This window comes from Eschrichtius robustus, chromosome 19 (assembly GCF_028021215.1).
Source record: "Eschrichtius robustus isolate mEscRob2 chromosome 19, mEscRob2.pri, whole genome shotgun sequence".
Lineage (NCBI taxonomy): Eukaryota > Metazoa > Chordata > Mammalia > Artiodactyla > Eschrichtiidae > Eschrichtius > Eschrichtius robustus.
In genome coordinates this window covers 57,134,665-57,148,257 of record NC_090842.1, presented here as the reverse complement: position 1 = coordinate 57,148,257, position 13,593 = coordinate 57,134,665, and the positions used below count along the sequence as shown (strand labels likewise).

Genomic DNA, 13,593 nt, shown 5'->3' with positions numbered 1-13,593 from the left:
TCTCCCAACCTCCAATAGAGTAGATGAATTTTTCTAGTTTTGTTTTTCTTTCTAAAACTGAGGTAAAATTTACATAACACTGAATTAACTGTTTTAAAGTGCACAATTCAGTGGCCTTTAGTACATTCACAGTGTTGTGTAACTACTACCTCTGTCTAGTTCCCAAACATTTTCATCTGCCTGAAAGAAAGCCCTGTACTCGTTAAGTAGTCAGTTCTCATTCCCCCTCCTCCCAGCCCCTGGCAGCCACCAATTTGTTTTCCGTTTTTATGGATTTACTTATTTTGGACATTTCATATAAATGAATCATACAATATGTGGCCACAAAAGTCTGGTTTCTTTCACTTAGCATAACTTTTTTTTTTTAAATAAATTTATTTATTTTTTTATTTTTGGCCGTATTGGGTCTTCACTGCTGCACACAGGCTTTCTCTAGTTGCGGCAAGCGGGGGCTACTCTTCGTTGCGGTGCGCGGGCTTCTCATAGCGGTGGCTTCTCTTGTCGTGGAGCACGGGCTCTAGGCGCGCGGACTTCAGTAGTCGCGGCACGCGGGCTCAGTAGTTGTGGCTCACAAGCTCTAGAGCACAGGCTCAGTAGTCGTGGCACACGGGCTTAGTTGCTCCACAGCATGTGGGATCTTCCCGGACCAGGGCTCGAACGCGTGTCCCCTGCATTGTCAGGCAGATTCTCAACCACTGTGCCACCAGGGAAGCCCCTAGCATAATGTTTTTGAGGTTCATCCATGCTGTAGCACATATCAGTACTTCATTCCTTTTTTTTTTTTTTAATTTATTTATTTATTTTTGGCTGCGTTGGGTCTTTGTTGCTGCTCGCGGGCTTTCTCTAGTTGCGGTGAGCGGGGGCTACTCTTCGTTGCAGTGCGCGGGCTTCTCATTGTGGTGGCTTCTCTTGTTGGGGAGCACGGGCTCTAGGCGCACGGGCTTCAGTAGTTGTGGCACGCGGGCTCAGTAGTTGTGGCTCGCAGGCTCTAGAGCGCAGCCTCAGTAGTTGTGGTGCACGGGCTTAGTTGCTCCATGGCATGTGGGATCTTCCCGGACCAGGGCTCGAACCCGTGTCCACTGCATTGGCAGGCGGATTCTTAACCACTGCGCCACCAGGGAAGTCCCTTCATTCCTTTTTATAGCCAAACAATATTCCATTGTATGAATATACCACATTTTGTTTATCTGTAGGTCTGTTGATGGACATCTGAGGTATTTCTGCCTTTTGGCTATTGTGAATAGTGCTGCTATGAACATTTGTATACAAGGATTTGAGTACTTGTTTTCAATTTTGGGGGTGGGTATACACCTAGGAGTGGAATTGCTGGGACGTATATATCCATTAGGTTATATTATTTATAATCTATTATATATAGTTAGATAATGTAGGTAAGAAATGTATAAAATCTGGGTCATACATTCTGTATGTGTAATCTACAGCGTATTCTGTATTTAACTTTTTGAGGAAGCGCCAAGCTTCCACAGGGTTGCACCATTTTACATTCCCACCAGCAGTGCACAGGGTTTCAATTTCTCCACATCCTCACCCACACCTGTTCTTTTTCTTTTAGTTTTCTTGTTTCTGTTTTTGTTTTTTTAATAAAAGCCATCCTGGTGGGTGTTAAGTGGTATTTCGTTTTGATTTGCATTTCCCTAATGACTGATGATGTTGAGCATCTTTTTATATGCTTGTTGGCCATTTGTATATCTTTGGTGAGATGTCTGTTTAAGTTCTTCACCCTTTTTTTTCTTTTAAGATTTGGGTAAATTATTTTTATTTTTATGCCTATTCATATCTTGTTGTATCGATTATGTTATATATGTATTTTAAGATTTAAATCTTCAAAAGTGTCAATACTGATTTTTGGCATATAGTTCATAGTTTTATACAATCAAGTCTATCAAGTTTTTTTGCTCTTTAATTTTTTTTTTTTACATCTTTATTGGAGTATAACCGTTTTACAATGTTGTGTTAGTTTCTGCTGTATAACAAAGTGAATCAGCTATATGTATACATATATCCCCATATCCCCTCCCTCTTGAGCCTCCCTCCCACCCTCCCTATCCCACCCCTCTAGGTGGACACAAAGCACGGAGCTGATCTCCCTGTGCTATGCTTCTGACTAGCAATCTATTTTACATTTGGTGGTATATATAAATCCATGCCACTCTCTCACTTCATCCCAGCTTACCCTTCCCCCCACCTTCACCCATTTTTTTAATCAGACTGTGTTTTTGTTGCTTAGTTGTAAGAGTTCTTTATATATTCTGGATACTAGACTCTTATCAGGTATATGATTTGCAAATATTTTCACCCATTCTGTTTGGTAGTCTTTTTATTTTCTTGGTAACATCCTTTGCACAAAAGTTTTTTATTTCAATGAGTCCACTTGATCTGTTTTTTTCCTTTGTTGTCATATCTAAGAATCTGTTGCCAAGTCCAGTGTCACGAAGATTTACCCCAGTGTATTTTTCTAAGAGTTTTATAGTTTTAGCTCTTATATTTAGGTAGATCCACTTTGAGTTAATTTTTTTATATGGTATACGGTTCCAACTCTGTTCTTTTGTATGTGGGTATACAGTTGTCCCAGCATCATTTGTTGAAGAGACTGGTCTTCCCCCATGGAATGGTCTTGGTATTGTTGTTGAAAATCAGTTGCCCATAAGTATGTAGGTTTATTTTTTGACTCTCAGTTCTACTCCATTGGTCTATATGTTTATCTTTATACCACACTGATTTGATTATTGTAGCTTTGTAGTAAGTTTTGAAATCAGGAAGTATGAGTCCTTTTACTTTGTTCTTCTTTTTCAACATTGCTTTGGCTGTTTGGAACCCCTTGCCACATGAATTTGAATTCCATGTAAATTTGAGGGTTGACTGTTCCTCAACAGCAAAAAAGGCTATTGGAATTTTGACAGGGAATGTGTTGAATCTGTAGATGGCTTTGGATAGTATTGTAATCTTAACATCAAGTCTTCCAATCCATGAACACAGGATCTTTGCATTTATTTAGGTCTTTAATTTCTTTCAGCAGTGTTTGTAGTTTTTAGTGTATAAATCTTTGCCTCCTTGTGCTGTTGTAAGTGGAATTGTTTTCTTAATTTCCTTTTTGGATTATTCATTGCTGGTGTATAGAAACAATTTGTTTTTGTGTGTTGCTCTTGCTGAATTTGTTAGCTCTAGTAATTGTTTTGTGGATTATTTGTGATTTTCTGTATATAAGATCATGTTATCTGCAAATGAGATACTTTTACTTATTCCTTTTCAAGCTGGATACTTTTTATCTTTTTCTTTTTCTCTGGCTAGAACTTCCATTACAGTGTTTGGTAGCAGTGGTGAAAGTGGACATCTTTGTCTTGTTCCTGATCTTAGGGGAAAGTTTTCATCCTTTCATCATTGAGTATGTTGTTAACTTGTGGGTTTTTCATAGATGTCCTTTATCCTGTGGAAGAAATTCCCTTCTCTTCCTAGCTTACTGAGTATTTTTATCGTGAAAGAGCATTGGATTTTGTCGAACGCTTTTTCTGTGTCAATCTGGATGACCTTGTGTTTTTTACTCTTCATGATATATACTGCATTGATTGATTTTCATGTATTTGAACCACCCTGACAGTCCTGGGATAAAACTCACTTGGTCATGGTATATAGTCCTTTTTATTGTGCTGTTGAATTTGGGGTTTTGCTAGTTTCTGAACCTTACATACATGGAATCATTTAGTATCTAATTTGAAAGAATTTAACAAGTTAAAACCTATAAGATAGTCAGGAGAGTGCTTGGCAGGCACAAAGTACCACTATATAGTACTATCTGATCATCGTCATCAATTAACGGATATCCTCATAAGAGGAAACAAAGACATAGAGAAGTGAGGTGACTTATTGGAGCCCACCCTGCCATCCTGCCTCTCCATGTGCTATGTGAGTGAAGGGCCTGGCACACTCTTTGCTTGCCCAGTGGACTGATGATAAAGAGCATTTGTTGATTTATTGGTGTGCTGGGCCCTAGCTAGGCTGGGTGCTTTATGTGTGCTTTATATTTGCCATCTCATTTTATTTTTTTTAGCAACTTGAGATATAATTCACATACCATACAATTCAGCCATTTAAAGTGTACAGTTCAGTGGCTTTTAGGGTATTTAGAGTTGTGCATCCATCACCACAGTCGATTTCAGAACATTCTCACTACCCTAAAAAGGACTCCCCCTTGGCCATCACCCTCCAATCTCCCCCCAGACTCGCCCCCTCCTCAGCCGTAGGCAACCAGTAATCAACTTTTCATCTCTGTAAGTTTCCCTATTCTGGACATTTTATGTAAATGAAATCATATAATTTGTGATCCTTTGTGACAGGCTTCTTTCACTTAGCATAAGGTATGATTCTTCAACCTTGTAGCATGTATTAATACTTCATTTCCTTTCTTTTTTTTCTTTTGGCCGCATTGCACGACATGAGGGATCTTAGTTCCCCAATCAGGGATCGAACCCATGCTCCCTGCACTGGAAGTATGGAGTCCTAACCACTGGACCACCAGGGAATTCCCAATATTTCATTTCTTTTTATGACTGATGTTAATATTCCGTCATACGGATATGTCACGTTTTTGTTTATCCATTCATTAGTTGATGAACTTTTGAGTTTCCACTCTTTTTGTTCTTTTAAGATTTATTATTTATTTATTTATTTTATTTATTATTCTTGGCTGCGTCGGGTCTTAGCTGCAACTGCAGCACACAGGATCTTCGTTGAGGCACGTGGGATCTTTCGTTGAGGCATGTGGGATCTTTTGTTGCAGCACACGGGCTCTTGCGATGCGGTGCTGGGCTTCTCTCTAGTTGTGGCGTGCGGGTTTTCTCTTCTCTAGTTGTGGTGCACGGGCTCCAGGGCGCATGGGCTCTGTAGTTTGCGACACGCAGGCTCTCTAGTTGAGACGCCCGAGCTCAGTAGTTGTGGCATGTGGGCTTAGTTGCCCCGCGGCATGTGGGATCTTAGTTCCCCAACCAGGGATCGAACCCGCGTCCCCTGCATTATAAGGTGTATTCTTTACCACTGGACCACCAGGGAAGTCCCTCCACCCTTTACTATAATGAATAATGTTGCTGTGGACATTTATGTTTTTTGTGTGGATATATGTTTCACCATCTTATTTTAGTCCATAGCAGCCCTCTGAGGAGTGGGGTCCTTATAGTGTGCACCTGTATGTATGTGTGTACAGGGTGCCTGGATATTCACGGTTAGAAAAAATGGAAGGGGTCAAGGAGCATTTGGAGGGCACAGCAACAGTTATACCCCGCCTGGCACAGTGTTTTGACATTTGATCCACCTGCACAGCTGTACTGGTGAACACCCGCCCATGGGATTTGGCCTTACAGGGCCACAGGGCATGTGTGTTTGGAAGCCTGGGCCTCCCCTGGGACTGGGCCACGCGCTGGCAAGGATGGCTCGCTGCTGGACACACGCTGAGGCAGCTGGTGCCCTGAGGCCCTGCGGCAGGCGCCTTCCTGCCAGGCATGACCTCTGGATCACTGGGCCCAGCCCAGTGCCCAGCCTGCGTTAGCAGGGGCCGCCTCGAGGGTTTCTCCGGGAGAAGCACCTTCCTGCCCACCCTCTTGTCCATCCTCCTCCCACTGTGGTGCCCGTTGTGAGGCACTGCCATGCTGGGCTGGCTGCCCTGACCTCTCTCCCTCCCACCCTGCCTTCGTACAGGTGAATACATCAAGACCTGGCGGCCCCGGTACTTCCTGCTGAAGAGCGACGGCTCCTTCATTGGATATAAGGAGCGGCCCGAGGCCCCTGACCAGACCCTGCCCCCCTTAAACAACTTCTCTGTCGCAGGTGCGTCTCAGGGACTCAGAGAACGGCTGGCAGGTCTTGGGGACACGTGGGGCTTGATCGTTCTTGGGCTGTGGGCCTGTCTGGGGCCTGTTTGCCCTCAGATCTATTTCCCACCCTTTCCCTGCTCCACCTCTGTGTTACTGGGCCTGGGGGGTGTACTGGTCAGCAGTGGAGAACGGGAAGAAGAGAGAAGCTGGGGCATTTTCCGGCCTTCTGTCCCCTCTGTGGTACCCGAAGTGGTGCCTTCTTGCCAGACACTGACCAGTGAAAGCTTGGCCGGTGCAAAGCCCTTGCCTGGGCCTCACAGAACCTGCCCTCAACCCACTGCCACCTTCCTTCCCCGCTGACCTGATTGGTCACCACATCCTTGTCCCACCTCCTTAGAACGTTTCAAAGACACTCACCTCCACCGCCACCTCGTAGCCCAGACCACTGTCCTCTCCCCACTAGCTCCCTGCTCTAGCCTCTTCCCCAGCCTCGCCTCTCAAGGCCACCCCACCTGCTTGCTCTGGAATCCAGCCCCACGCCCCTCTCTGTCCTGCTTAAAGCCTTGTCCTGGTGGCTTTCCTGTGTGCTGGTGACCCCCACGTGGCTGTTCCCAGCCCTGGCTTCCCTCCCGAACTCTCCCCACCTGTGCCAAGGAGCTTCCTGCATGTTTCTCCCTGGGATACCCACCGTGGGATACCCACCATGTCCCAAACTGGCCTTTGAGTCTCCTCTCCCTCCCCAACCTTCTCGTACTCCCCATCTCCTTCTCTGGGAGGGCCCTGTTGCCCCCTCATCCTCAGGCCAGAGGCCAGGGCATCGTCCCAGATGCCTCTCTGTACCTCCTCTGTGGCCCATCTACCTGCCTTTCCCTCCCCTCCCCTGCCCCACTCTGGTGTAGCCCCAGCCTCCTGGGCTCCCGGCCTCCATTCTCTCTCACCCTCTACACGGCAGCCAGAGGGATCTGTCTAAATCTGTTCATGTCCCTTCCCTATTTAAAGTCTTCCATGGCTGCCTGCTGCCCTCAAGACAAAGTCCAGATTCCTCGCCATGCCCCCTGAGCCCCGCAGGCTGGCCTCTGCTCACCTCTCCAGCCTGTCTCTCACTTCTCCCCGCCCCACACGGCATTGGCTCTTCCCTAAGTAAGCTGGGCCCTCTCTCACCTCTAGGCTTCTGTACACGACACACCCTTCTGCCTTCAGGGCTCAATGCAGAGATGCCCCTTCCTCAGGGAAAGCCTCCTGAGCCCCTGGACTGGGTTGGCTGCCTCTTGGGCTCCCCACCCCAGTCAGCCCTGACCACTGAGCCATCACTGGAAGGTCTGTCTCCCCTCCACATACGCACACTGGACCTTGAGCCCTGCGGGGCAAGGCCAGGGCTGTCTCGGTCACTAAAGTGTCGTAGGGCTGGCACACGTGAGGTGGCTTGGGGAATGTGGGGTGCAGACTGGCAGGGCTGTCCCTTTACCCTCCCTGCTCACATCCCTCTTCTGCAGAATGCCAGCTGATGAAGACCGAGAGACCGCGGCCCAACACCTTCGTCATACGCTGCCTGCAGTGGACCACAGTCATCGAGAGGACCTTCCATGTAGACTCTCCGGATGAGAGGCAAGTCTGGGCCTCTGTGTGGCGGCCCTTTGAGAGGGGCCAGGCTCTGTGTGAGGAGAAGGGGCGCAGATGGACAGATTGCCCTGAGCCCCTCCTTAGGAGTTTCCCATCTCAACCCTTTTGCCAGCTAGGACGTGCAGGGCTTCTCAGCCCTCAGACTCCCACCCACACCGCCCCGTGTCCTCAGACTGGGGGCTGCATTGGAATCGCGGAGGGGCTTGTTAACAGTGAGGAGCTCTGGGCCCCTTCGGGACCTCTGATTGGAGATCTGCAGAGGGTCAGGGAGCCGCATTTTTAATGAGCATCTCCAGTGATTTTGAGGCAGGTGGTCCAGAGACAGTTTTTTAAAAGATCAATTTAATAATCAGAAGAGATACAGATTCACCTAGTTGAGAAATCAAACAGCAGAAGGAGGTGTCTAGTGAAAGCTTCACTCTTACTGCAGCCCCCCGTCCCCGACCCGCAAGTTAACTGCTGTTCTTATGTGTCCTGTAAGAGCTTGCTCACTGTGAACGCGGACGAGCTCACTCAGATAGGACTTCGGTGCCCTGCTCCCCTTGTTTTTTCTTTTTACACAAAAGGTGGCATTGTACCCAAACTGTTCTGAACTTGCTTTTTATTTAATGTATGTTGGGGACTCTCTCTGCTTCAGTATATATAGAGTTGCTGCTGCTGCATTTTTTTTTTTAACAGCTGCACGTCTGTGTCCCCGAGTTTGTTTAGCAGTTCTTTATTCATGGTGACTGGGGTTGTTTCAGCCTTTTGGGCTCATTAGAATAATGAGATAATTATAATTAGATAAGCAATAATTAGATAAGCAGTACCTTGTGCTTATCTTGTTCGACATACTTGTAGTTAAATCTGTAAGATGAATTCTTAGATGTGGGATTGCTGGGTCACAGGGGAATATGCATTTGTAATTTTGAGAAATGCTTCTTTTAGGCCATGTCTAAGAGTGTCCTCACAGCCTTGTGTTTTCAAACGCTTGGATTTTTACCAAACGTTTGGTGAGTTTGAGTGTCCTTTCGTGTGTTCAGGGGCCATGTGAGTTTCCCTTTCTGAACTGTCTGTTGATATCCTTTGTCTGTTTTTTTTTGGGTACTTGGTCTTTTGCTTATTCATTTCTGAAAGCTCTTTATAAGAGAGCTTAGATCTTTGTAATGAGTGGCAAATATTTTTCCCTCACTTTGTCCCTTTGGCCTTCACTTTGAGAAATATTCCTTTAGCTTGTCTGTGGGGTGAGGATTCAGCTGATCCTCTGGAAAACCCTAAAACAGTGCTGTCCAAGAGAAGTTTCTGCCATGATAGAAATGTTCAATAGCTGTGGTGTCCAAGAGGGTAGCCACTACTCACATGTGCCTGTTGAGCATTTGAAATGTGAAATGCGGCTAATGAGACTGAAAATGGAATTTTGTATTTTATTTAATTATCTTAAATTTTTAAATAGCCCCATGTGGCTAGCGGCTACCTTTATGGACAGTGCATTTCTAGAGCATACACAAAACAGTATCATAAGACATATTACTGTAATCTATACTGTAATTGTCATTGCAAAGCTTCCCAAGATTAAAAATATAGCTGCCCCACCATGGGGAACAGGATGACCATCTCAGGCCCGCTGAGGTGTTACTCAGGTGAAAACTGGGTACAGAAGCATGGACTGCCAGTAAAAGCAAATTGAGACCGGTAGGTGCATAGGGTCTAGGTGTTGGGCTGAGTTTTGAGGAATGGGTAGGAGTTGGCCATGGAGACAGGAAGAAGAAGGTGGCTTCAGGAAAAGGGACCAGCATGTGAAAGGCCTGGAGGCGAGGCAGCTTGTCATTCCAGAGACAAGAGGGTTAAGCATCACTAAAGAATCAAGGGCCAGGGGTCTTGGAAGAGGGGAAGCGGAGGCCTTGAAGCTGGCAAGCTCAGCTGGCGCCTGGACTCCAGATGGAGGTCCCCACAGGGCTTGGCAAGCAGTGAATCAATTGGGGTTTGTCACAGCATTGCTAAAAGATTCAGGGGGATGATAAACAGGAAGCCCTTGACTCAGCAGTACCTGGCACACACTTCGCAAGCCTGGAGAAGGAGCAGTGGGGAGCTGGCAAAACGTTTTAGTAGGCAAGAGACCTGCTGTGGTTTCCATAATAGGAAGATGCCGTGCTCTTTGGCGTATGGAAGAATCCCTTTACTAAGGCTGTGCGGGCTAGAGAGCCCCCAGCTTCCTTCTTCTCTTCGTACCTGCCACTGCCCCTGGAAAGAAATCTGATAGGATTGCTCTGAGACCAAACCCCGGATTGCTGACCTTAACCCCAGGGAAGGTGTGAGCCAGAAACCCGGAAGAGGGAGGCTACTCTGCTCATGGCTCTCCTCACTGCCCTGCCCGGGCCTGAGCCTGGGGAGGGGCGGGGGCGGGGTGAGGACCGACAGGGGCCACACTGCTGACTGGTGGTTGCCTGGGTGCTGCAGCGGCCTGCGCGCTTCCTCCTCCAGGCGGCTCTCCCCAGGGCACCTAGAGCGATTCCCCTACTCCCTGCCCCGCCTTGTTTCAGGTGGACAGAACAGTTGAAAGAACAGTATCGTAAATGAGCCGCTAGATACCCTGCACCTAGGTTCAGCAATTCAACATCTGCCATGTTTGCCTCATCTGGCTGTGTTTTATGCTGCATCTTGAACTTCTGTTCGTACTTTGTGGCGCGTTTCTCCTTAATACATCAGCAGGCATCTCCTAAGAATAAGGACTTTCTTCTACAGAATCCTGGTGCCCTTATCATACCTGAGACGATCATTGATAATATGTATTTACTAACATCCTCTCTAGATCTGTGCCGTAGTTGAATTTCCCCAGTTGTCCTCAAAATGTTGTTTTTCAGACCAGGATTTGAAAAACCAAGGTACATGTTGTCTCTGGCCTATTTTAATCTAGTTCAGCCTTTGTCTTTCTTCCCCGACCATGACATTAATTTTTTTTGACAAGCCAGACTAGTTGTCTTGTAGGATGTCCCATACTCTGGATGTGTCTTATTTTTGCTTTTTGGCACTGTTTTCTTTGTTCCTCCGTGCCTGTATTTCCTGTAAACCAGAAATAAGGTCTGAAGCAAGGTTGGCAAACTATGGCCTGGCCTCGTTTTTTTTTTTTTTTTAATTAATTAATTAATTTATTTTTGGCTGCATTGGGTCTTTGTTGCTGCGCACGGGCTTTCTCTAGTTGTGGCGAGCGGGGGCTACTCTTCATTGCGGTGTGTGGGCTTCTCATTGCGGTGGCTTCTCTTGTTGTGGAGCATGGGCTCTAGGTGCGCGGGCTTCAGTAGTTGTGGCACGTGGGCTCAGGAGTTGTGGCTTGCGGGCTTTAGAGCGCAGGCTCAGTAGTTGTGGCACACGGGCTTAGTTGCTCCACGGCATGTGGGATCTTCCCGGACCAGGGCTCGAACCCATGTCCGCTGCATTGGCAGGCAGATTCTTAACCACTGTGCCACCAGGGAAGTCCCTGGCCTCCTATTTTTATAAGTAAAGTTTTATTGGAACATACCACACCTATTTATTAACCAATTATCTATGACTGTTTTTGCTGTCCTGTGGCAGAATTGAGTAGTGACCAAGCTGTGACAGGGACTGTGTGATCTGCAAGGCCTAAGATATTTATTATTTGGCCCTTTCCACGAGAAGTTTGCAGACCCTTGGTCTTGGCAGGTATACTTAATAGTGCATCACATTAGTGTGATCTTTTTAATGTAAATCTTATCTTGTAATTTCTCTGTTTAGAACTCTTAGTGGCTTTTAGTTCCACTTGGAGTAAACTCCAAAGTCGATGCTCTGTTCTACAGAGTCCTACATGATCTGGCCTCCTCTCCAGAATCATTTCCTACCACCAATTCCGTCAACTTCAGCCACCCTGGTCTCCATGCTGTTCCTTAAACATGCCAAGCACACTTCCTACCTCAGGACCTTTGCACTTGCTGTCTCCTTTGCTTAGAATCCTCTTCCCCCAGATATCATTACAGTTCTCTTTCTAACTTTGTGAGGTCTCTGCTCAAATGCCACCTTCTCAGAGTGTCCTGCTCTGCCTTCCATGACTGTTACCTTTACCCTGCTTTATTTTTCTTCATAGCATCTGTCCTACCTGGTGTGACATTTTCTTTTTTCTTCTTTTTTTTTCGGCCATGCAGTACAGCTTGCGGGATCCTAGTTCCCCAACCAGGGATTGAGCCCGTGCCCTGCAGGGGCCTGCAGTAGAAGCGCGGAGTCCTAACCACTGGACCACCAGGGAATTCCTGACATTTCCTATTTATTTATTTGTGCCGGGAATATAACTAGGTGTTCAGTAAATGTTTGTTGAATGAATAAAAGAATAATTAGAACTAATGCTCTGTTGAGCCAGACCTTACTCTAACGTCTTTACATGTATTAACTCATTTATTCTCACAACATTTCTAGGAGGGAGTTCCTCACCTGCTAAAAAGGCATAATGATGGTGAAGCCGAGGCACAGAGAGTTACAGAATAAAAGAAAGAAGAAGATCTGAAGGGCCTGGGTTTTCCCTACCAGGCAGGGCTGGACCTGGGTCAGCCAAGTCAGCCCATCTGAGAGTGTCTGAACAGAGGGAGACCCCAGATGCCCTCCAGCTGTGAACACCCCTCTGGTTCAGAGGAGGGCCCTTGTTAGGGAGAGAGGTCCCCCTCTGCCGTTAGACCAGCAGTCAGCTGTTATTTCTGAGGCTGTGACGAGGGCAGGCCTGTGCACTAAGGACAGCTCGGCCACCCCCAGTTCACCGAGCTTCCCTCCAGGGTGCAGTTCGTTCTGCTCAGCAGGGTAGCCCAGGGCTGGGGCCCAGGGTCTGGAGTCAGACCAGCCACTGTGCCGCTTCCTCCGTGGGGCTCAGTTCCCTGGCTGTCGTGAGGAACGCAGAGGACGTGGATGTGGATGCGCCTGGCCTGGGCGCCCCGTGGAATCGCGCTTGTTGGTGCCTTTTTCTCCTCCGTCTCCTGTGCCCACGGCTCCTTCCGCCTCGGTCCTGCCGTAGCCTCCTCGTGCTTCCTGTCTCGGCTCCCAGTCCGTACCCCACGCAGCTGCCGCCTGCTTACAGCCGACATCAGATCCTGTCACCCCCCTGATAAACCCTTCCAGGACTTCCTGTGATGTTAAGGATCAAGACGTAAATCCCTCACACAGTGGCTCGTGGAGCCGGGTGTGGCCGGTCCTCCCTCCTACCCTCATCCCTTCCATTCCTCTCTCTCTGTTGGCTCCAGACATGCTGGCACCTGCTCTGCCTTCCACAGACACCCCAGGCTCCCTCCTCGGGCCCTTGGCCACGCTGGTCACTCTGCCTGTATTCTTTTCCCTCTTGGCACTTCGCAGGCCTACCTCCTTCTCTCCATTTCATTTATTTCACAGCTAAGTCCCTGTTCTTGGCACTGGGGATGTCCCACGTTCCAGGGGCATCTTCCAGATCCCGGCTTACGTGCCACCTCCTCAGAGGGGCCTTCCCTGACCGCCCTGTGAGAAGGGGCTTCCTCTCCAGCCCCTGCCTTGGAGCCTTGACATACTTGTCTTCTCCCTTAGGCCTGGAGCTCCAATGGGGCTTGTTCCCTGCTGCACCCTCAGCACCCAGAACAAGGCCTGGCACGTAGAAGACACTCGGGAGGGATTTGCAGGCTGGCTGGGTGAATTCTCATAACCCCTTGAGGTGTTTACTCTGTGCCTGGCACTGTCTTGAGTGCTTTGTATCGTGTGCTCCCTCACACGACCCTCTGGTCCCCGCTCCACTCAGTGTCAGCCCACTGAGGCACCGGAAGGTCAAGTGGCCTGCCCAGTGTTGCCTCCGGGAAGGGGCAGGACTCCCGACAGGCGGCTTTCCTTCGCCCGCTTCTGGGCTCCTCGGCACGGTGGCCCTTATTCCCTGAGCCTTCCCGCGAGTTTGCCCTGCTTGATCCTCCGGGGCCTGGTGGGCCTGGTCTGGGAGGAAGCTGCAGCTCATCAGGGCGGGCAGTGTGGTGCCGGGGCCGGGGGGAGCCCAGGCACGGCGCTCAACTCCACTGCCTCGTAGCCTCGTGACCTCCGCAGGTGACTCCACCTCCATGCGCCTCAGTTTCCTCATCAGAAGCACGGCCCCTCCCCCGCCAGCCCCTTTGAGGAGCATGGAATGCGGTGGTGTGCGTTATTTTTCTCTGCGTGTCCCTCGGGGCAG

At 48.3% G+C, this 13,593-nt stretch overlaps 1 protein-coding gene across 6 annotated transcripts in view; it reads left to right on the top strand.

The window, feature by feature from the left end:
• AKT2 (AKT serine/threonine kinase 2) overlaps positions 1-13,593 on the top strand; it is a 51,408-nt gene that overhangs the window by 22,406 nt on the left and 15,409 nt on the right. For all 6 annotated transcript variants that reach the window (XM_068529356.1, XM_068529351.1, XM_068529354.1 and 3 more), the window contains 2 exons: positions 5,707-5,835; positions 7,316-7,427. In XM_068529356.1, coding sequence (XP_068385457.1) covers positions 5,707-5,835; positions 7,316-7,427 — 241 coding nt within the window. The remainder of the gene's footprint in view (positions 1-5,706; positions 5,836-7,315; positions 7,428-13,593) is intronic.